This window comes from Mobula hypostoma, chromosome 29 (genome assembly GCF_963921235.1).
Source record: "Mobula hypostoma chromosome 29, sMobHyp1.1, whole genome shotgun sequence".
Taxonomy (NCBI): Eukaryota; Metazoa; Chordata; class Chondrichthyes; order Myliobatiformes; family Myliobatidae; genus Mobula; species Mobula hypostoma.
The window spans coordinates 15,925,092-15,947,865 of record NC_086125.1 but is presented as its reverse complement, the minus strand read 5'-3'; the positions used below and the strand labels follow the sequence as shown (position 1 = coordinate 15,947,865).

Sequence of the window (22,774 nt, the reverse complement as noted above, 5' to 3'; positions counted from 1 at the left end):
CTGTGTGAATAGGACTGAAGCTGTGGGTACGAAACATTATATTTAGTGTGGATGGCGGCGTTGTCATCGAATTAAACAGCATAGGGCCACTGATCTGCTCAACATGGAAGCTGTCACTTGTTGAGTTTAGCGCCAGATTTGAAAACAGAATGGTGCCTGTCAGGGACCTTCACTGGAGTTTGAGCTCATTTAAGTTATTAGACACTTGGCAAGGGCCAATAAAAAAAAGAAGTGGAGTGGACCAAGGATAGATTTGGGAGCTGAGACTTTGGCTCAGGAGGCTTCAGTGAGAAGAGGCAGAGGCTAGGTTGAGGCTTTGTCACATTTCTTTCTTTCTTTATTAGTACCTTGTTAGACACGTGAGAATGGATCTCAGGTGAGTGGCACATTCTTCATGCAAGGTATGTGAAATTGGGAGATCGCAAGTGTCCTTAATGGGTACATCTGAGAGAAATGCATCGAGGTGCAGCTCCTTACAGACCGTGTCTGGGAACAGGAGGTACAGCTGGATGGCCTGCAGCTCATCTGGGAGAATGAGGTGATAACAGGTAAGAGCTTCAAGGAGGTAGCTAAGTTGCAGGAGGCAGGTAGTTGGGTGACTGCTAGGAGAGGGAAAGGAAATAGATAATGCAGAATACCCCTGGTGCTGTTCCCCTCAGTAATAAGTATTATAGCTTTGGATATGTTGGGGGGGGGGGCGGTGAGTGTAATGAATTAACGGAGGAAAACCTCAGCAGTCAGGTCTCTGCCACGGAGTCAGACTCTGTGACTCAGAAGGAAACTGGGGAGAAGAGGTGAGCTGTAGTAACAGGGGATTCAATAGGGGAACAGAGAAGAGGTTCTGTGGATGAGAATAAGATTCCTGAATGTTATGTTGCATCCCAGGTGTCAGTGACATCTTAGATCAAGTCCATAGCATTCTTAAGGGTGAGGGTAAGCAGCCAGAGTTCATGGTCATCAATTCATGGTTATCAATTACATAGACAGGGAGGTCCTGCAAAGTGAGTTCAGAGAATTAGGTGCTAAATTAAAGTACAGGACCTCCAGGGTCCCGGGATTGCTACCCCATGCTACTTGCTAGTGAGGCTAGAAATAGGAAGATAATACAGTTTAGCGCGTGGCTAAGGGGAATGGTGCAAGAGGGAGAGCTTCATATAATTGGACCATTGGGCCATTGGAGATCGTTGTAGACTTCAGGCATGCCAGGAGTCACACTCACGTCCCCATATACATCAACGGAACTGTAGTGGAGCGTGTATCAAGCTTCAAATTCCTTGGTGTCCACATTTCCGAGGATCTCACCTGGTCCCTGAACTCCTCCATCCTGATCAAAAAGACGCAACAGCGCCTTTATTTCCTGTGGAGCAGGAAGAAAGCTCACCCCTGTCCCAGGATATTGGCGGACTTTTACCGCTGTACCATTGAGAGCATACTCACCAACTGCATACTTTATACTTTATTGTTACCAAACAATTGGTACTAGAATGTACAATCATCACAGCGATATTTGATTCTGCGCTTCACACTTCCTGGATTACAAATATTAAATATTAAAAATAGTTAAAATTAGTAAATATTAAAAAGTTAAATTTATAAATCATAAATAGAAAATAGAAAAATGGGAAGTAAGGTAGTGCAAAAAAACCAAGAGGCAGGTCCGGATATTTGGAGGGTACAGCCCAGACCCGGGTCAGGATCTGTTCAGCAGTCTTATCACGGTTGGAAAGAAAAGTCTGTTGGCTGGGTGGGTCATGTCCTTGATTATCCTGGCAGCACTGCTCCGACGCATTGCGGTGTAAAGTGAGTCCACGGACGGAAGATTGGTTTGTGTGATGTGCTGCGCCCTGTTCACGATCTTCTGCAGCTTCTTTCGGTCTTGGACAGGACAACTTCCATACCAGGTTGTGATGCACCCCAGAAGAATGCTTTCTACGTTGCATCTATAAAAATTAGTGAGGGTTTTAGGGGACAGGCCAAATTTCTTTAGTTTTCTCAGGAAGTAAAGACGCTGGTGGGCCTTCTTGGCAGTGAACTCTGCTTGGTTGGACCAAGTCAGGTCATTTGTGATATTGACCCCGAGGAACTTAAAGCTTTTGACCTGTTCCACTTGCGCACCACCGATGTAAGTTGGGTCGTGTGGTCCGCTGCTCCTTCTGAAGTCAACAACCAATTCCTTCATCTTGCTGACGTTGAGGGATAGGTTATTGTCTTCGCACCATGCAACCAGGTTCTTAACTTCCTCTCTGTACTCAAACTCATCATTACCCGAGATACGGCCTACAATTGTTGTGTCATCAGCAAACTTACATATTGAGTTTGATGGAAACTTGGCTACACAATCATGCGTGTACAGTGAGTACAGCAGGGGACTGAGTACACAGCCTTGTGGGGCACTAGTGCTCAGAGTGATTGTAGAAGAGAACTTGTCCCCTATTTTTACAGCCTGGGTCCTGTCTGTGAGGAAGTTGAAGATCCAGCTGCAGATCTGGGTGCTAAGGCCCAGGTTCCGGAACTTAAGAATCAGTTTATTTGGAATGATGGTATTAAAGGCAGAGCTGTAGTCAATGAAAAGGAGCCTTACGTATGCGTCTTTATTCTCCAGGTGTTCTAAGGAGGAATGTAGGGCCAGAGAGATGGCATCTGCCGTTGACCTGTGGCATGGCATGGCATCGCAGTGTGGTATGACAATTGTCCCGTATCAGACCGCAAAGCACTCCAGCGTGTGGTGAAAACTGCCCAGCAGATTATCGGCACCCAATTGCCCACCATTGAGAACATCTACCATAAACGCTGCCTGGGCAGGGCGAAAAGCATTATCAGGGATACATCTCACCCTAACCATGGACTTTTTACTCTCCTCCCATCTGGTAGGCGCTACAAGAGCCTCCGCTCCCGCACCAGCAGGCACAGGAAGAGCTTCTTCCCTGAGGCTGTGACACGGCTGAACCTCTCATCACAGCGCTAAGCAGTATTGCATCCATATTGTACTGTCTCAGTACTGTTATATTTGTGTGCTGTAGCACTTTCTTTATTCACAGTTATTTTGTAAATAACACTATTCTTTGCACTTCTGGTCAGATGCTAAATGCATTTCATTGGCTTTGTATCTGTACTCCTCACCATGACAATGAAGTTGAATCTCATCTAATCTCCCAGGGAAGGTGGAGCCTGTACAAACAGGATGGATTGCACCTGAGCTGGAGGCTGGTCCTGCTCCAGGGGATTTAAACTAGAGTTGTAGGGGTATGGGAACCAGAGTGCCAGAGCAGATAGTGGCATGGCTGTGTGAAAAAGTACAACAAAGAAGTACGTACAAGGAAATATTCAAAACATTGATCATGTGTGACTAACGTGCTGAGCTGCATCAATTTCAATGCAAGGAATATTGTAGGAACGGCAGTTGAGCTTAGAGCATAGATCAGCATGTGGAATTATGATATTGTAGCTATATAATCATTTTTCAGGAATCATATTGCAGCTGAATGTTCCAGGGTTCTGTTATTTTAGATATGATAGCGTGGGAGGTATTAAGGGAGAGGTGTGGCATTACTAGTCAGGGAAGATGTCACAGCAGTGCTTAGAGCGAAGAGGAGCTCTCCAGACTGTACTGAGGATATATGGGTGGAACTGATGAAAAAGAAAGTGATACCCAACTTAATGAGATTATATTATAGATCGCCCAATAGTCAATAGAATTTAGAGGAGCAAATTTGTACGGAGATGGCAGACAGCTGCAAAAAAAATAAGGTTGTAATACTATGTGAATTAAATTTTCCCACATATTGACTGGGATTCCCGTACTACAAAAGGACTGAATGACATAGAGATTGTCAAATGTGTTCAGGAAAGTTTTTTTAATCAATATATAGAGGTCCGAACTCGAAAGAGCATGATACTGGATCTACTATTAGGGAACAAGATAGAGCAGGTGACAGAAGTGTATAGTATGTAGAAGAAAACTTTGGATCTATTGATCATAATTCCATTACCTTCAAGATAATTATGGAGGAGGATAGAACTGGTCCTTGGGTTGAAATTCTAAATTGGAGAAAGGTCAATACTGATGGCATCAGAATGGATCTGGCAGGTGTGGATGGGCCTAGTTTATTTACTAGTAATGGGAGGCTTGATAAGTGAGAGGGCTTCAGAAATGAAATATTGAGAATACAGAGCTTCCATGTTCCCATTAGAATTAAAGGCAAAGAACTATGGTGTTCAAGGTGTATTGGTTACGAAGGAGGAGCTACACAACCAAGTATTGGCAGCAAGGAACAAATGAGGCACTTGAGGAGTATAAGAAACGCAAGAGAACACTTAGAAAGGAAATCAGGCAGCACAAAGAAGACATGACGTTGCTCTGGCGGACAAGGTAAAGGAGAATCCCAAGGGCTTCTACAGATACATTAAGAGCAAAAGGATAGCAAGGGATAAAATTGGTCTATTTGAAGATCGGCATGGTCAGTTATGTATGGAACTAAAAAGTTGGGGGACATCATAATTGGAAATTTTATATCTATATTTACTTGGGAGATGGACACAGAATCTATAAAACTGAGGGAAAACAGTAGTAAGATCATGGACTGTACACAGATTACAGAAGAAGAGGTGCTTGCTGTGTTGAGGCGATTTAAGGTAGACAACTCCCTACAGCCTAACAGGGTATCACTTTAGACTTTGTGGGAGGCTAGTGCAGAAATTGCAGGGGCCCTGGCACAAGTATTTAAAACATTCTTAACCATTCGTGAAGTACCAGAGGACTGGAATTCCTTGAAAATGGTGTCAAATGTAGGTAAGGTTGTAAAGAGAGCTTTTCGCACGTTGGCCTTCATAAATCAAAGTACTGAGTACAAGAATTGGGCTGTTATTTTGAAGCTGTACAAGATGTTGGTGAAGCCAAGTTTTGAGTATTGTGAGCAGTTCTGGTCAGCCACCTACAGGAAAGATATCATTAAGATTGAAAAAGCAGAGAGAAAATGTACAAAGATGTTGCAAGAACTTTAGGCACTGAGTTACACGAAAAAGTCGAATAGGGTAGGACTGGAGCGTGGGAGAATGAATGAAGATTTGATTAAGGAATACAAAATTATGAGGGGGTCAAGATAGGGTAAATGCAAGTAGGCTTTTCTCACTGAAGCTGTGTGAGACAAAAACTAGAGGTCATAGGTTAAGGATGAAAGGTAAACCATTTAAGGGCAACCTGAGGGGGAACTTCTCACTTAGTGGGTGATTGAGTGTGTAATGAGCTACCAACCTGGGCTCGATTGGAAAATCTAAGAGTTGTTTTGGTAGGTACATGGATGAGAGGGGTATGGAGAGCTATGGTCCAGATGGACCTCAGCAGAACAACAATTTGGCATCTACTAGATGGGCTGAGGGCCTTTTACCATGCCATAGTGCTCTATGACCATCAGCTCATCATTACTGACTCTAGCCTAGCATTCTAGCATTGCTATTACATAAAAGAGAGTCTTTTCAAATCAAAACAGGTTTTCTCTTCTCCCTTCAGCTTTTCAGTTTTGTTATTCTACTACACCACCTCTAAACCCATGAATCAGCTCATGGCAGATGACTGCAATATGTGAGGGGCTGGATAGCCCAATTACAGGGTGTAAGCGTTTTATAAATATATGATAAGATCGCTAACAAATGATTTCTGCAAGCCACATCTAATGTGCACTATTGAATTATCTCACCATCTTTGTGTTTGGTAGTCAAATCAACAGCTCTATAAAAGTCACAGAGATCTTTAACGATAAAAGGCACCAGTGGACACAAGAATGACTGATTTTATGTTGTGCTTCAGCAAAATGCTCTGCATTGGTGATCTGAACTGTGGGTGCAAGTCACAGTTTCTAAGTTTGCAGATAGTGCAAAATTTGATAGTATGAAGATTGTTGCAGGGTATAAACAGGCTGGGAGAAGATGCATGAATATGGCAGATCATGTTTAATGCAGTGATGTATTCTGATGGGAAAAATGACAACTCCACAGGTCCCTCAAAGCTGCCGTGGAAGATGATGGGGTGGTTATGAAGGCATATGGAGTTCTAGCCTTCATTTGGCAGAGAATTGAGTTCAAAAGCTGTGAGATAATGTTCCAGCACACATAAAAGTTGCTGGTGAACACAGCAGGCCAGGCAGCATTTCTAGGAAGAGGTACAGTCGACGTTTTAGGCCGAGACCCTTCATCCTGACGAAGGGTCTCGGCCCGAAATGGCAACTGTACTTCCTCCTAGAGATGCTGCCTGGCCTGCTGCGTTCACCAGCAACTTTTATGTGTGTTGCTTGATATTCCAGCATCTGCAGATTTCCTCATGTTTGAGGTAATGTTGCAGATCTATAAAATTCTGGTTGGACCACTCTTAGAGTACTGTGTTCAGTTCCCGTTGCCTCATTATAGGAAAGGTGTGGAAGCTTCAGAGAGGGAAAGATTTACCAGGATGCCACCTGGATCTGAGAACGTGTCTTATGAGGAAAGGTTGAGCAAGATACATCTTTTCTCTTTGGAGTGACAGAGGATGAGAGGTGATTTTATAAAGATAGGTAAAATTATGAAAATCATAGATATAATAGACTGCCAGCATCTTTTTCCCAAAGTTGCAATGGCCAATACCAGAGGACATTCATTTAAGGTGAATGGAAGAAAGATTAAGGGAAAGGCCAGGGATAGATTTTTTTTTTGCTGTAGAGTGTGGTGGGTGCCTGGAACACACTACTGGAGGTGGCGGTGGTAGAGGTTTATACGATAGTTTTAGTTTTGAAAGGCAGAACAGACTGGTTGACCAGGAAGTTGTTCAAGTGGAACTATAACAAAGATATGAGAGCTTTTATCAGTAGAATTAGGCTTCAAATGTTAACAAATATCCACACTTGCTAGAGGTGAGAGTGGAAAGCAGAGACAAGTTGTTGAGAGCAAGCTAGCGGGAATGAGCCGGAGACATAAGACAGTGGGGCAGGTACCGACAGCTGGAAACTGAGAGGCAGGGGGGAGGGGAAGATAGGGAGGGAGGAGAGGAAAGGGAGAGTGGGGGAGGGGAGGAAGTACGGGGGGTGCGAAGGAGGAGGCTGAGAACCAGGGGTGGGGGTGGGTGAGTGAGAGAGGGCAAGACACGGGAGAGGTGGGTGTGAGAGACAGGGCGAGTGGAGGAGGGGAGAGAGGGCAGCCCAGGTGAAGAGGTGGGAGAGAGGGTGAAACCGCAGGAGGGGAGAGGGGTCAAGTGGGTGAGACCATGGGAGAGGAGGGGGTCGAGAGGGTGTGACCGGGGGGGGGGGTAATCCTGGAAGAGTGAGACCGTGCGAACTGGGGGATGGGGAGAGGAGGATCGAGGGTGACCAGGGGAGGGGAGAAGGAGAGCCAGAGAGAGAGAGGGGGAGAGACACCAAGGTCAGTGATCAACACTGATCAAGTGAATCCATAACTATAGCCCTTTCAGCCCAACACATGGGAATGAAAATCGAGGGTAAATCATGTGAAATAATTAAAACAGGAGGGAGCAGCAGGAGCACTCTGGGGAAAGGTAATGGTGAAAATATGGTGTGGTCGGGCAAATCATCTCTTTATAGGGTCTGGGATTGTTGCACCTGAGCACAGTTCGGATTAGATATTGTTGGGGGCCTGGGGACATCAGAAGGTAACAGAATCCGGGGACTGAAGTTATTTACTAAAGACAGAAAGGACCTATTGAAATGGCCTCTTTTCTGACCAAGTTTTTTTTAAGTTGATTACACAGTCATGAGCAGAGCCACAGCATGATAGCTCACTGGCGCAATGATCATGCACAGTATTGATAATGTAACTGTGGTCACACCAAACGCCTGAGTAGTCCTTTAGGCTGATAAAGTGATGCACTTGTTGTGCATATGTGGAAAGTTTAAGAAACACTCACTGTTAGTCCTACTGCGTGCCCTTAGCCCCTGTTGTTGAAATGAAACCTAGCAAGTGAATAGACAGTAGCACTCTATCTTCATGCTGGGCACACCACAGGCTACTGCATTCATCAGTCAGCTCTTTCAGGTAATCAGCACTTCAGCACTCTCCCTAAACTCCTTAAGTCATGAGAAATATTCATTCTGCACTTGCATTTCTTTTAGGCTTTTGTTGTCTATCACTCTCCTCCCCCTTCTCCCTGTGCCTGCATCTAACACCTATGAATATTTACTTATGTTCAGCTCTGACGATAGGTCATCTACCTGAAATGTTTTCTCCTGTTTCCACAGCTGTATGAGGGATGATGAGGTGATATGGATAGTGATTTTCTAGATATTGTGTGAGGTTGTTTAAGATCAGAGAATGACATAGATCAGCTGGCAGGTTGGACAGAGCAACGGCAGATGGAATATACTGTAGTTCTGATGAATGGAAGGTGGTGCATTTTAGGATTACCAAAGGCGGCAAAGACATGGTGGGCCATTGCGGCTGTTTTTATGCTGTACAACTCTACAACTCCGAAAATGCTCTCTGCTTATTCAGCATTTCCAGGATTTTCTGCATTTATAGTGAACAATAAATATCAGAACACAAAAATGAACAGTCCCTATTAAGAAGATTCAAAAGATTCTAAGTACATTTATTATCAAAGAATGTATACATTATAGACCCTGAGATTTGTTTCCTTACAGGCAGCCACAAAGCAAGAAACCCGAAGAACCTAATTAAAAACAGAAAGACCATAACCACTAAGCAGAGAAAGTAAAAAAAAAACTAACACACATCATGACCAGACTGAATGCTTAGATCTGCTCGCCAGAGCAGCTGGAGTAGGCCCAAGTCTGGATCTCAGGCCATCATATTAGCAGGGCTAAAACGGTGCAAAACCCGCAGAGGCAACAGCCGCTGGATCAGTTCATAGCTTCATTGCTGCAGAGAGGAACGAACATTGCGGGAGAGCAAACAAAATCAGCCCGACACTTGGGCTTTCCAGACTATTTGGACTGGGGCTTAAATTGTCCGAGCACCAGGTAGTGCCTCGCTCTAGGACCTGGATCGCAGTGCAGCAACATACCCGGAGCCGTTCTCAATCTCACCAAATCGGCTCGGCGCTTGGAGAGCAATTCAACCTCACATCTGGGTTTGGTGGACAGGCATCGAACCTCTTCTGTATCGACTCCTCTCCAAATCTTTCAGTCCAGCAACGACAGTGATACCAACTCCGTCTGCGATACTGCCTTGAACACATTGTGTTTCGGTTTTGCGATGCACTAGCATAACCTGTACTTCAAATCAGCTTTGCTTCCGCTTGCTTCTTCATTGTTTGTGGCGATAGTTTACCTCAACTTACTTCAGAAAAGGTTGAACTTTGTGCCTTTTGAAATACCAGTAAGCTGTCACACACGCTTGGTAACGCCATCTTAAACCACTAATTAATTAAGAAATAATTAACTAATGCGAAAGCCTGAATTCTTTAAAGACACTACATAAACGTAGTATCTCCTCAGTTCTGCCTGCTTTGTGTGTACAGTTAAGGCCACAAATGTGTGGTGAGAGGCAATTTCTTTCAATTTTAGTGATTCTTAATGACAGCAATAATGTATTGAATATTGTACTTGATAAACAATACAATCTTCCAGGCAGTGAGCACTGGGATGAATTAACACTCGAGGATTAATTGTGCAGCAAAACCTCCGGGAAACTCGGACTAGCAGTGAAAATGGTGCACACAACGTCCACTTGATATTAGCAAATTCCCTCCAGCTTTATTTTTTTATTTTAGTGATACAGTGCAGAGTCGGCCCTGTCGCCGCTTCAAGCCACACCACCCCAGCAACCGTGACAAACCCGATTAATCCTAACCTAGTCATGGGACAACTTACCATGACCAATTAACCTACCTGGTATGTCTTTGGACTGTGGGAGGAAACTCAGAGAAAACCCACGTTCCATTGCGAGAAGGTACAGAGACTCCTTACGGAATAGCAATGGAATTGAACTCCAAACTCCAAAATTCCCTGAGCTATAAAAGTGTAGTGCTAACCACTACACTACTGTTGTGCCCAGCTGGCCTGACTTTAGCCATTCTACCTGTGATAGACCCATGATCCTAAAATCATACTCAACACAAACAGGAAATGTGTGCAGAGATATACCTTGGCAAATGGAAGAAAAAGTCACTGACGACAGAGAGAATGAGATGGAGAACCCCAGAGACAAAAATACAGTACTGTAGTAGAAATAAGCATATTCTTAAACAGTTAACTTTCATGAAATGTGTTCGGATAACAGAAAAATTTAGGAAAAACTTTTTCACCCACAGAGTGGTGGATGTATGGAATGCTGTGCCCCAGAAGGCTGTGGAGGCCAGGTCTCCAGATACTTTCAAGAAAGAGATGGATAGAGCTCTTAAAGATAGCGGAATCAAAGGTTATGGGGATAAGGCAGGAACTGGATACTGATTGTGGATGATCAGCCATGATCACAGTGAATGGTGGTGCTGGCTCGAAGGGCCGAATGGCCTACTCCTGCACCTATTGTCTATAAAAATTGAGCTGCTGAGAGAACTGAGGGCAAGGGAATGGGGTAATTGGGTGGGTTATTCAGACTTGATCACAATGGTTCAGATGCCTCCTTCTTGCTGTGTTACTTTGATTGTCTGAAAACAAATCAAAAAAGTTACTTACATAAATTTCATCAAACTTCCCAAAGTCCATAGTTTTAAACCTATCAATAGGTGGACGGATGTATTCACAGTATGCACTGCTCTTCACCACCTCCAGCTGTCGGACACAGGACACGTAGGCCAGTCTGGACTGGATTTCTGCCATATCGGGGACCTAGAATACATCAGATCAACTGTGCATTACATGGGATGTGCAACCATTACTCTCTACCACATGTACACCAGTTTTCTGAGCTGCAAGCATGCTCTCTCTGTGACATATGCAATGTTACCAGAAGGGATGATCTCTTTAATGCACACTGATAATGTGGGAGCGACAGACAGCCAGGGAAGGAAATCAAGAGGATTCCTGTGGCACTAAGTGTGGCAAAATGAAAGGGCAAGAGAGCTGATCAGTATGTATGGCTAGAGAATTAGTTAGGTAGTTATCCAGCTAGTAACAAGACTACATTGGTTCCACAGGAGACAGAGAATGCAGATACTAACATCTCTGGAGCGAAAACACAAACTGCTGGAGCAAATGAGCATGTCAGGCAGCATTTATGGAGTAAGGAGATGGTTGATGTGTTGGGTTGAGAGCCTACATCAGAAGTGAGAGTGCAGAGAGGAGGTAGCCAACGTAAAGAGGTAAGGATAGGTGAGATGGGGGTTATTTGATAGATACTGTATTCTGTCTGTAATTGTGAGTGTGGGCTTCTGGTTATACGTCACATCAATTCCCCGTCCCTCATTGACCTATTTTCTCTTGGCCTTCTCCGCTGCTAGGATGAAGCCAAATGCAAATTAGAACAACACCGTACATTTGATTTAAGTTCCTGCAAGCCAATGGTATGAATATTGAAGATCCAATTTTAAAGTAACCCACACCTTCCGCTTTCCATTAATGCTGCCACCAATGCACCTGATTCTTTCTGCCCTTGTTCAACTCACCCATTCGTTCTCTCCTTGTTATCTAGACTAATTATCCACATTGACCTTGTTCTATCTTCCTCCCCCAACTCCATTTAAGAGAAATGTTTCCTTTACCCTGTATTAATCCATCAAGATATCTTATTCAAAGACAGCAAAGACAATCCAACTGTGTATTTTGGAACTCAAATGTTTCGCACTTGTAAGCCTTTCCTGCATCCTCTCTGAGGCCTTCACAGTAGGCAATGATCAGAATTCAATGCAACAGTTAGTGTTTTAAACAGGTTCAAAATACCTACTTGGCTTGTAGTCTGCTTTCAAATAGGATGCACATTTTATTAGTTCTTCTTACATCATGTTCTGCCATCTTCTAAGACTTCTGCTAGCAATAGGAAGCCAAGTCTCCCAGCTCAGACATCTGGTCTAGAAATAACCCATCTATTGTGCATTGTCCCTGCTAAAATATATCACTTCTTCAGCCTTTTACGTCCTCTTGATGTTGAACAATCCTCTGCTCCACAGTAGTTGGCTTTCCTCCAATTAATTTCTAATCTAGACTGCTTTCTACCTTTTTCCGTTGCTGATTTAAAGATGAAGATCATGGAAAACCACCTGCCATTACCATTTCCCAGCTTTTCTCTATTGACGGATGGTCATTTTACCCGACTTTGCTCATGCTTATGATTACTTGCAGAACACACATCTACAAACAAGAGAAAATCTGCAGATGCTGGAAATCCAAGCAACACACACAAAATTCTGGAGGAAATCAGCAGGCCAGGCAGCACCTATGGAAAAGAGTAAACAGTTGACGTTTTGGGCCAAGCCCCTCCATCAGAACTGGAGAAAAAATATGAGAAGTCAGAGTAAGGAGCCGTGGAAGTACAAGGTGGAAGGTGATAGGTAAAACAGGGAGGGGAAGGGGTGAAGTAAAGAGCTGGGAAGTTGATTGGTGAAAGAGATCAAGGGCTACAGAAGGGGGAATCTGATAGGAGAGAACAGAAGGCCATGGAAGAAAGGGAAGGGGGAGGGGGAGGGGGAGGTAAGGAGATGAGGTGAGAGAGGGAAATGGGAATGGGGAATGTTGGGGGAGGGGGGCCATTACTGGAAGTTCGAGAAGTCGATGTTCATGCCATCAGGTTGGAGGCACAAAATGTAAAGTGTTGCTCCTCCAACCTGAGTGTGGCCTCTTTGCAGCAGTAGAGGAGGCCATGGACTGACATATCGGAAAGGGAATTGGAAGTGGAATTAAAATGAGTGGCCACTGGATCCCACTTTTTCTGGCAGATGGTGTGTAGGTGCTTGGTGAAATGGTCTCCCAATCTACGTCGGGTCTCACCAATATACTGGAGGCCACACCAAGAGCACCGGATACAGTACAAGACCTCAACAGACTCACAGGTGAAGTGTTGCCTCATCTGAAGGGACTTTTTTGGTGCCCTGAATGGCAGGGAGGGAAGAGGTGCTGGGGCAGGTGCAGCACTTGTTCCACTTGCAAGGATAAGTGCCAGGAGGGAGATCAGTGGGACGAATGGACGAAGGAGTTGCCTAGGGAGTGACCCCTGTGGAAAGCAGAGAGTGGGGGGGGGGCGGGGTGAGGGAAAGATGTGCTTCGTGGTGGGATCCCGTTGGAGATGATGGAAGTTATGGAGAATTATGTGCTAGATTGCAGATGCCAGTAGGGTGGTAGGCGAGGACAGGAGGAACCCTATCCTTGGTGGAATGGCAGGAGGATGGAGTGAGGGCAGAGGTGCGTGAAATGGAAGAGTAGCAGTTGAGGGTAGTATTGATAGTGGAGGAAGGGAAGCCCATTTCTTTGAAGATGGAGGGCATCTCCTTAGTTCTGGAATGAAAAGCCTCATCCTGAGAACATATGTGGTGGAGATGGAGGAATTGAGAGAAGGGTATAGCATTTTTACAAGTAATAGGGTGGGAAGAGGTGTATTCCAGGTAGCTGTGAACACACTAATTTAGTTCTGGATGATAAGTTCCCTGAAGTTGGATCAGCCACAGCTTTGATCAGCAAGATAAGTACCTTGACAAAAGCCAGTGCAAGCCAATAGAAGTTGTGACGAATGTGACTTTTTTTTAAAGATATCTGCCTAAGGTGCTTATTATCCTAAGCCTGATATTTCATCAACTCCTAGCCTTGAAGGCCAAATAACATTATGCTCCTATGGCTGAGTATTCATTCCATCTAACAGATGGCTCTCAAGGGGAATAAGAGAGGGTGGGAGGGAAGAACACTGAAGACACATACATGCAGACTGAATCAGAGAGACATGTGTTCATATGTGATTGAGAGGAGGAGAACAGGGAATAAGAGGCAGCAATGGAGCATAAATAGGTCCACCAAGGATATGTAAAAGCTGTGAAAGTTAATAGTATAGAATGGCTGATAAGCCCTGATAATGTATACCCACAGCTCAACAGTGGCACATCCTCAAGATACATGTGTGCACAAAGGGCAAAATTTCTCTTCTGGAATTGCAATGACACTGAGCATAAGAAACCATTGAACAATTCAACCAAATCTCAACCTCAAAGATGCATTCTCATTCTTGGGCAATGAGTGGCATCATCCACTGGGTGATGGTCTGGTAGTGGTATTGAAATAATCCTGCTATTCAGTCATTGTCTCTGGAAGCCCTTGGCATAGAGACTGAACTGTTAAATAAGTAGTTGGCTGCAGTTGTTTCAAGAAAGGGAGGCATTTAATCAAATGCAATAGCCAGTCTCTGCAGCTCCTTTATAAAGCTCATTGTGCAATGGATAGAAAACAGACTTTTCTGTAAAGTTTCCTACTTTAACTTTCTCTGCCCACGGATTTAGGCGTTTCCAAAGCAACCACCATCCCGAAAGGCTGTCTCCGTAGTTACACAACTCGGTTTCATCCCTGCTTCCCACATCAATGGCAATGACTGTTTTAGCACCCATAGTTTTGGCGATATCAGCTGCAATTATATGAAAAAAAAAGACAATTTATTTAATACTTTGGCTGAACAAACGTGAACACTGCATACTGTGTAAAACAGCATCTGGCCTTGGACAGGTGCTTCCTGAAAAATTCACCCAGAAAACTTTGCAAGTCCTTTGAGAATCACAGCAAAGCTCTTGCACCATTTCCAAAAGTAACACAAGAACGTTCCATTCTTATTACTCTCTAAATGCTCAAAAGCTGCACTGCACTTCATTTACCACAATCCACTTTAAACAAAATGTAAACAATTTAACTAATGAAAGGAGTAATTTTAATGATTTTTAAAACAATTGAAATATCCAACTAGAACTTAACTTCTTCACTGAATAACAAATTCCATATTGAATGACAGCTGGTTGGGCCATGAGTGCAGTTTCATCTGACATTTCAGTTCCTGCCAAATAAAAGTAGATGGAATACAGTAGTCATCCATCCCTGGATATGAGTTGCTAATGCAAGCATGCGGTTGGAAGTGGATTGTACTGACTCAGTTGATTGAACAGTTTTCTGCCATAAGGTTAACTGACAATTTGGAGGAAAAAAACTATAAATATTTGTGAATAACAACTGACAATAACTATTGTTTAACAAAGAAAATCCATGATAAGCAGTTTCTCAGGAGCAACAGCAAAGACATCTGTCCAGCCATGACCTTGCACAAGAAAACATTTGGGAAGATCACCAAATATATCTACTTTGTCAAAAAACAAGATGTTAAGAAACACACACAAAATGCTGGAGGAACTCAGCAGGCCAAGCAGCATCTATGGAAAAGAGTAAACAGTTGACATTTCAGGCAGAGACCCTTCATCAGGACTTGAGTAAACAGTAAACTCGAGACCTCATAAAGGGTCTCGGCCTGAAATGTTGACTGTTTACGCTTTTCCATAGAATCTGCCTGACCTGCTGAGTTCCTGCGGATTTTGTGTGTTGCTTTGGATTTCCAGCATCCGCAAGTTTTCTCAAGTTTTTAAGAAGCATCTCATGTGAGGGTTGGAGAAGCAGAGAGTCTGGGGAGGGAATTTCACAGTTTAGTGCCTGTGGGTGGAAGGCATAACTGCACGGCAATTACATCCAGGGTTGAACAACGGCCAGATTTGGAGCAACACAACCTAGAGAGGGTGCAGAAAAAGATTAACAATTATGTTGCTGGAATTGGCGGACTCAAGTTATTAGGAGAGACTGGATAGGCTAGGACTGCTTTCCTGGATTACAGGAGGATAGTGTGGCATTATATAGATTCAAAATAGGTAAACCTTTTCCCTCTTCTTCGCCCCATGCAAGGCTAGGGGAATCTAAGAGGTCATAGGTTTAAGGAGGAAAGATATAAAAAGGAATCTGCGAACCACAATGGGGGTGGTGGCTATATGGAATGAGCTGCCAGAAAAAGCAGTAGAGGCAGGTACAAGTACAATGTTTAGAGCAAGTTGGACAGGTAGATGGATTGGAAAAGTTTAGAGGAATGTGTGCCAAATGCAGGCAAATGGGACTAGTTCATGAAGGCATATTGGTCAGAATGGACAACTTGGGCTGAAAGGCCTTATTTCCATGCTGTATAACTCTATAGATATCTTGGAGAGATATGGGACTGGAAGAAATTTGAGACATGGGGTGGGACAAGTTGCTCAATGTATCTGGAAGCTATTCACCATATAACAAATTGTATACCGTATGGCTGGTCTGTTATATTTGTGTGGACATCCTAAAGCAATCTACAAAGCAACTACTGTTGATGTAAGATGTGAAGACAGAGCAGGAATATTGGCCACTCCACAAGATTTTGGTTTGTAGATAACACCATGGTCATTATGGGATTCTAATGCAGCCTACAGCAGAATAATGTAGGAGCTATGAAAGAAATCTGAATGGAATATATGGGCCCAGAATGTGCCCACTTAATAAAAGGCAACAAATTTCACAATATATGTCAATGATAATAAACCTGATTCTGAATCTGTATTTTTTAAAACAAATAAGTATACAGAAGAGACGAGTAGAGACTTGGAGTAGATCACAAACTGTCCTAAAACTGCTCTTACACAAATGAAGTTATTTGTGAAAGAAATTATGATAATGGGATCAAGTGAAGGAAAAACAAAGATGCAGAGGTCATAAAGTGTAGAGATTACCACGAAGTTGAAATGTGTGAAAGTGACGTTATAACAAAAAGACGGTTCAAAAGATGAAGTTCAGATAAGTATTCTAGGTGCAAACACAAGCCACAGTATCAGCAAATTGAAGCCACAAATTTGACACGGCAGTGATTACCAAGTTATGACTAACACAGGCAGGAAATGGCAAAAAATATATACTTGATCTGGAAACTTTACATAAGGTCTCCAATAAAAGATGTAAAATGATACTGGAGAATGTAAAATTTTATTCCATTAACACAAAATCATTTGAATGATCGGAAAAAACTTTAATGAGTTTGAAGCAGATTACGGGAATAGAGTAAAAAATTGGAAGGATTTAAGTGAGTGCTGTGCACAAGACTCCATTATGTCAGTCAAATGGCAGAAGATACAAATGCAGAGATTAGACTGATAGCTTTAAAGGGTAAAATGTAGATTGGCAAATCATAATTATTAGTGTTTGGAGTATGTGCAGTTCTTTTCAGCAGCACATCCAACAGGCCAGGTTGCATTAGACTTAGAAATTAATTACCAGCTTAACAATCTGTGAACACGAACAGTGTTGTCAAGTTTGAGAGAGAAATACAAAACTGCTACTAAGGGTCAAGATTTATGCAAAGGTGATATAGACCAATTTATGCCTTTAAAAGAGAAAAAAGCTCTACTTTCCAAAAATATCATTCATTTGTTATGTGGCATGTCACATGACATAGGCGATTATGGTCTTTCCATGATCTTGATTGTTCATGGCAGATTTTTCTACAGAAATGATTTGCTACTGCCTTCTTCTGGGCAGTGTCTTTACAAGATGGTGACCCCATCCATTATTAACAGTCTTCAGTGATTGTCTGCCTGGCATTAGTAGTTGCATAACCAGGACTTGTAATATGTACCAGCTGCTCATACGATCAAATGACCTTGATCGCGGGGCAGGGGCAGGGGCAGGGGGACTAAGCAGGTGCTACACCTTGTCCAAGTGTAAGCTGCAGGCTAGTGGATGGAAGGGGCGTTTTACACCTCCTTTGGTAGAGATGTAAGCCACCCTTCTACCCGAAACAAAAATATACCCGTGAGTAAAAAAAAAAGGGACAACTATTCAAAGTATAAAAATGTAAAAACTAGAACAAAGTCTGTCGAATTTGTTATATAAAATAAACCAAGAGAAGAGGAAACACAATTTATGAAGAGCAGCATGAGGCTGGTCTGGCAAGGGGTATCAAAATGAACACACAAATATATTTATGGTGGTGTCTGTCAAGATTTTAAAATCATAATGTTGATATTGAAAATGGAAATATGCAAATCATTGGTGTGTTCATCAGTACTTTGAATAGAGAGAGATCAGCAGGCTGAATATCCTAAAGTAATTCATGACAGGGACGCATAAAAATCCACATAAATCATAATGAAGAAAATAATGAGCTTAAACACTACACATCCCCAAAGAGTAGGGCTTTTTTCCCCCCCAGATCCATTATACAAATCTTTTGAAATTTTCTTGGTTCAGAAATATTTCGTAAAATTATGAAATTGTGCATGCGAAATGGAAATAGGGAATCCATTGTGTCTTATTCTAACATCTTCCATTATGACCCTTTTCGACATTGGTAATATGGAATACTGCAAGTCTATTCCACTTGGCGTGCTGTCAGTCGTATCATGGACTAGGCCTCATGCCACGGTGTTGCCTGTTACAGACACCCAGTGAAGGACATGCTGGAGGCAGTGTGGTACGAAGCCCATGCGGGATTGGGGGCTGGCCCCTCCTTGATGGTGCTGCTCTCCAGTGTTTGCTCGGTGGAAGGCAAGCTGGATTGCATTTGTCTATGGATTGTTGTGGGCTTGCTTTTGTTGACGATATCCATGCGCCAGCAATCTATGGGACATAACATTTCAGGTTATATTATGTGCCTTGTGCTGTGTATGGTGGTTAGAACTGTGTTTTGCACTTTGGAGGAATGCAGTTTTTTTTAAGCTGCATTCATGCCTGATTGAACAACAATTGAATTTGAACTTGGAATTGCATCTATAATTAGCTATAGAGTGACTGGATGCACTGAAAACTTCCAGAAAATCTGAGAAAAGAAGTATGCATTGAAAGAGGTTACTCAAATTTTTTGTTTGTGTTTTTTGCTGGAAAACAGTTTATGTTCCAGATAGAAAAATGTTTATGGCCAAGGAGTTCCAGGAGCCGCTTGATCAGTTCGGAAAGCTAACAAAATGTTTTTGTTTATTGCTATGGGAACTGAATACAAAAGCAGGAAGGGTAATGTGGGATTAGCAAGCTAAGAGGCAATAACTGAAAATTGTTGTGCAGTATTAGTCTTTCTGTTAGAAAAGAAAGATGTTAATGAATTGGAAGGAGCTAAGAGAGGTGTTAAGAGACTGATGTCTTCAATGTTTGGTTTGTTTAATTTGAAAGTCTATGAGACTGATGCCTGTAATATTTGGGTTGTCTGACAAGGAAAAGTTGGACAGATGAGATTTGTAATCGTTACAATCTTGGAGATCTGACTGAAAGTTCCTGAGTGATGTTAATAGGGTGGACTTGGAAAGGATGGTTCCTTTTGTGCCAGAATCTAAAATGAGCTTTTTCCTTCTTCGATGGAAGAAAGTCTGCGGACCTCTCTAGTTCAAAATGCAACAGAAAGAGAATCATTGAAAGTTTTTAAGGCAGAATCCAATAGTTTCTTGACCATCGGGATGGGGGGGTGGGTGGGGAAGAGAAGAGGGTTGGGTGGGGAGTGGGTATGGAAAGCTTACCTGGGTTTGGCCAGAGTGCAGACTTGAAGCTAAAATCAGATGACATATGATCTCATCCAACAGTTTAGTAAGCTGAAGGTGTCCAAAGGCCAACAGTTGTTTTTTTTTATTGAGATACAGTGAGGAGTAGGCCCTTCCTGCCCTTTGAGTCATGTCACTAGCAATCCTCTAATTTAATGCTAGCCTAATTGTTGGACAATTTACAATTAAATTTACAACCAACTAGTATGTCTTTATTCTATTGGATGAAACTGGAGCACCTGTAGGAAACCGAAGTGGTTGTGGGGAAAACGTACAAACCCCTTACAGGCCGCGGCGGGATCCTGGTTCACATCTTTGTGTGCATGCTTATCTATTTAAAGCAAATTATTGACCCAATGGTAAATTAATTGATAAGCAGGTAGAACTGCAGGGGACTAGGGGACAAAGGTTGGTAATTTAATTGCATAATACAGCAAGAGGGCCATAGTCGAAGTAACTGCAAGACTAAGATCGCCATCTTCTGCAATATAGGATGTATTACTGCTTTTACAGATTGTGTTATTGCTGTAAACCCTAATGTGGTGTACCATTGTTAAAGATAACTCTTCAGCAGCCCGGCATGTTGTTTTATCTAATCTTTTATATAGATTTTCACAACTGCATTTTTTGATAAGTTCATTCAAGTTTCAATTGTATTTTTGTTACTATTGAGAAATGAAAGCACAGGATGGGAATGTACACTGCAAGGTCCTGTGTGCGGCATCTTTTCCCGGTTTCAAATAAGTTATATATCTCATGCTCCCCAACATTTTTACCCTGGTAACCTAAAACCAATTACCAGATATCAACTCACCTCTCACTTGGGGAATATCATGAACAATGACAAATTGTAGAAAAGATGAATTAAAATCCTAATCGACGTGGTTTCCTTCGGTTCAATTTTACACAAAAACTATCCACATTAAACAACAGATGTAAAATGTTGCTGCTGTTTTCCTGTGTAAACATTGATTAACCAAGCAATAGCCACTCTTGCATGATCCCTTCCCTGCCCATCCACCTTACAAACACTGCATGTGCACCTCTGTTACTAAGAGGAGGCATTCTTTTTACAGCAAGTACAATACCACAGCTGCATTATGACAAACTGGGATTTCAGATTTTTATCAGCTAATCATAATTACACCTCTGCATTTCCGGCACTTCTTTTTTTTTGTCAAATTCACTTTTTGTTTAAAATTTCACGAGATATGCCAGTGATATTAAATCTGATTCTGAAATACCAAACACAGATGCTCCCATGGGAACCAGGAGTTTGATTATGTAGCAAGATAATTAGATTGCAAATAAGAAACTGGCGGACTGAAATTATTCTGGACCAATTCATTTGTGGTAAACCTACATTTGTGAATTGTGCAAGGTGACCAGATACAATTGGGGATTTACATGTTAAACAAGGAGAGCTGATTGGCTTTCATTTGTTTTCACGGCTACAATAATTTCAAGAGAAGTGTTTTGACTCAAAATATCAAGTGCCTTAACTTGACTTATTTTGCTAACAAGAAGCTTATTCAGATCTCACCTTTGGCCTTTGCTCTCCTATTGTCACATACTTGCCTGGCAGGTTGTTGGTGTATCCTCCATCCATTAGCAAGTGTCCATCCTTTGGGTCACAGAGTGGTGGTAGGTATCCCGAGAGGGACATGCTAGCTCGCACGTACCGCCACAGCGAGCCTAACCACACGAGGAACAGATGCAGTCAGAGGCCTAGAAGAGCACAGGTGTGTGGACCCACCACCCACCTCCACTTCCTCATGCAGAAGTGTGAAGGAGGGGAGGTCACAGCTTTCTACTCACAGGCCTATGGAAATCTCCACAGCATCACAACCACTGCAGCGTAATGTCTGCTGTACACCAATTGTTTCTGGAGAGCAGGTGGAGATGGAGAGAGGGAGGGGAGGGGGAAAACAAAAGTTTTGCACCAAACTCATGGTGATACAGGATTTGTATTTTATAAGTAGAATAGCTAATATTTGCGAGGACTGTCAATAATTAATTTTCAGTTACAATGGAATCTCCATACCCCCAATAATCAGTACAGTTGCTTCCCCCTTTAATGGATAATTTCTAATCTTTACATTGCTAAAGAAAGACCTATTCTCACTAACATTCCCATCCCTCAAACATCCGAGAGTTCTTCCAAATCTGGCCTTTTGTGTCTTCCTCACTTTCCTGGAATTTCCTTTTGAACATTTAACCCCTTCAGGGAGATGAGTTTAACATCTACCAATCTGACAAAGTACTTGGTCATCTGTCCAAGAAGAACAAGGTTTGATGACGAATCCAATTAAACTTTATGCACCAGCAATGTTGCAGGATGCCTTCTCAGAAATACTTCCCATGTAGAGCTGTATTATTCTCCTCTGAATTACCTGAACAACAAGCTCAGCTCTCTGTCATGTACAGAATCAGGCCCTCCAGCCCAATGATTCCACACCAACCATTAAATACCAATTTTCATTTAAATCCTGATACACTTCATTCTCCAGGACAACTCCTCCCACCTCTCTGATTCTACACATTAATCTACCAATCTGCACTTTTCTTTGGGATGTGGGACAAAACTGGACACCTGGAGAAACCCACTTGTTAGTGGAGGGAATTAGCACTCAGCACTTATTTGAAACCAGCACTGTCGCTCTCCTATCTCACTACCCCCAAATTTTAATTCATTTATCATCACTCGATTCTGGGATTGAAGAACTCAGTTGAGAGTGAGATGATTGGTGTGAGTTGCTGATTCCTCTGATGGGAAGAATGTGATTCCACTGACTGGTACATGAATGAAGAACTTGATTTATTTACTGATACAGGTTATGAACATCTGGCCATGATACATTTTTGAAGTTGTTTTAGATATGGCAGGCTGTTACTACATGTCCAGCAATTAAGTAACAATAATAATTTGATTAATGGGGTCAATGAAAAGAAAAATTTGAGTCACCTGCAGATTGGGCAATTAACCATCTCATGACTATGTATCATAATAAAACCCATACTACGACCGACTTGAAAGCTGTTAAACCCTTTTGATGCTGTGTAGATTAGAGCTTTGCAGCACAGCTGCCAATGAACAAGATGGTTCCATATATAAGACTTAGCCACCTCCCTGCCCTTTCCTGGGCTGAAGGACAATAAACCTTCATGGAGAGACTTGGTTCAGAAGGACACAAGACAGTTTGAGGCATCTGACTGTTGAACATGGAACACTGATACTGTCCTGTTAAAAATGCAATGTAAATTAGTTCCCACTGTTTGATGATTTTTTTCAATACTTTTAGAATTTATAACATACCCAGATAGTTAATTATCAATAGGATGACAACAGATCTC

At 42.5% G+C, this 22,774-nt stretch overlaps 1 protein-coding gene across 5 annotated transcripts in view; it reads right to left on the bottom strand.

Moving 5' to 3' along the window:
* pnpla6 (patatin-like phospholipase domain containing 6) overlaps positions 1 to 22,774 on the bottom strand; it is a 203,812-nt gene that overhangs the window by 17,344 nt on the left and 163,694 nt on the right. For 4 of the 5 annotated variants that reach the window (XM_063035875.1, XM_063035872.1, XM_063035870.1 and 1 more), the window contains 3 exons: positions 20,999 to 21,115; positions 14,327 to 14,475; positions 10,614 to 10,766 (listed from right to left, as the gene is read on the bottom strand). In XM_063035875.1, the coding sequence (XP_062891945.1) occupies positions 10,614 to 10,766; positions 14,327 to 14,475; positions 20,999 to 21,115 (419 nt within the window). The remainder of the gene's footprint in view (positions 1 to 10,613; positions 10,767 to 14,326; positions 14,476 to 20,998; positions 21,116 to 22,774) is intronic. The other variant, XM_063035871.1, reaches the window with a different exon arrangement.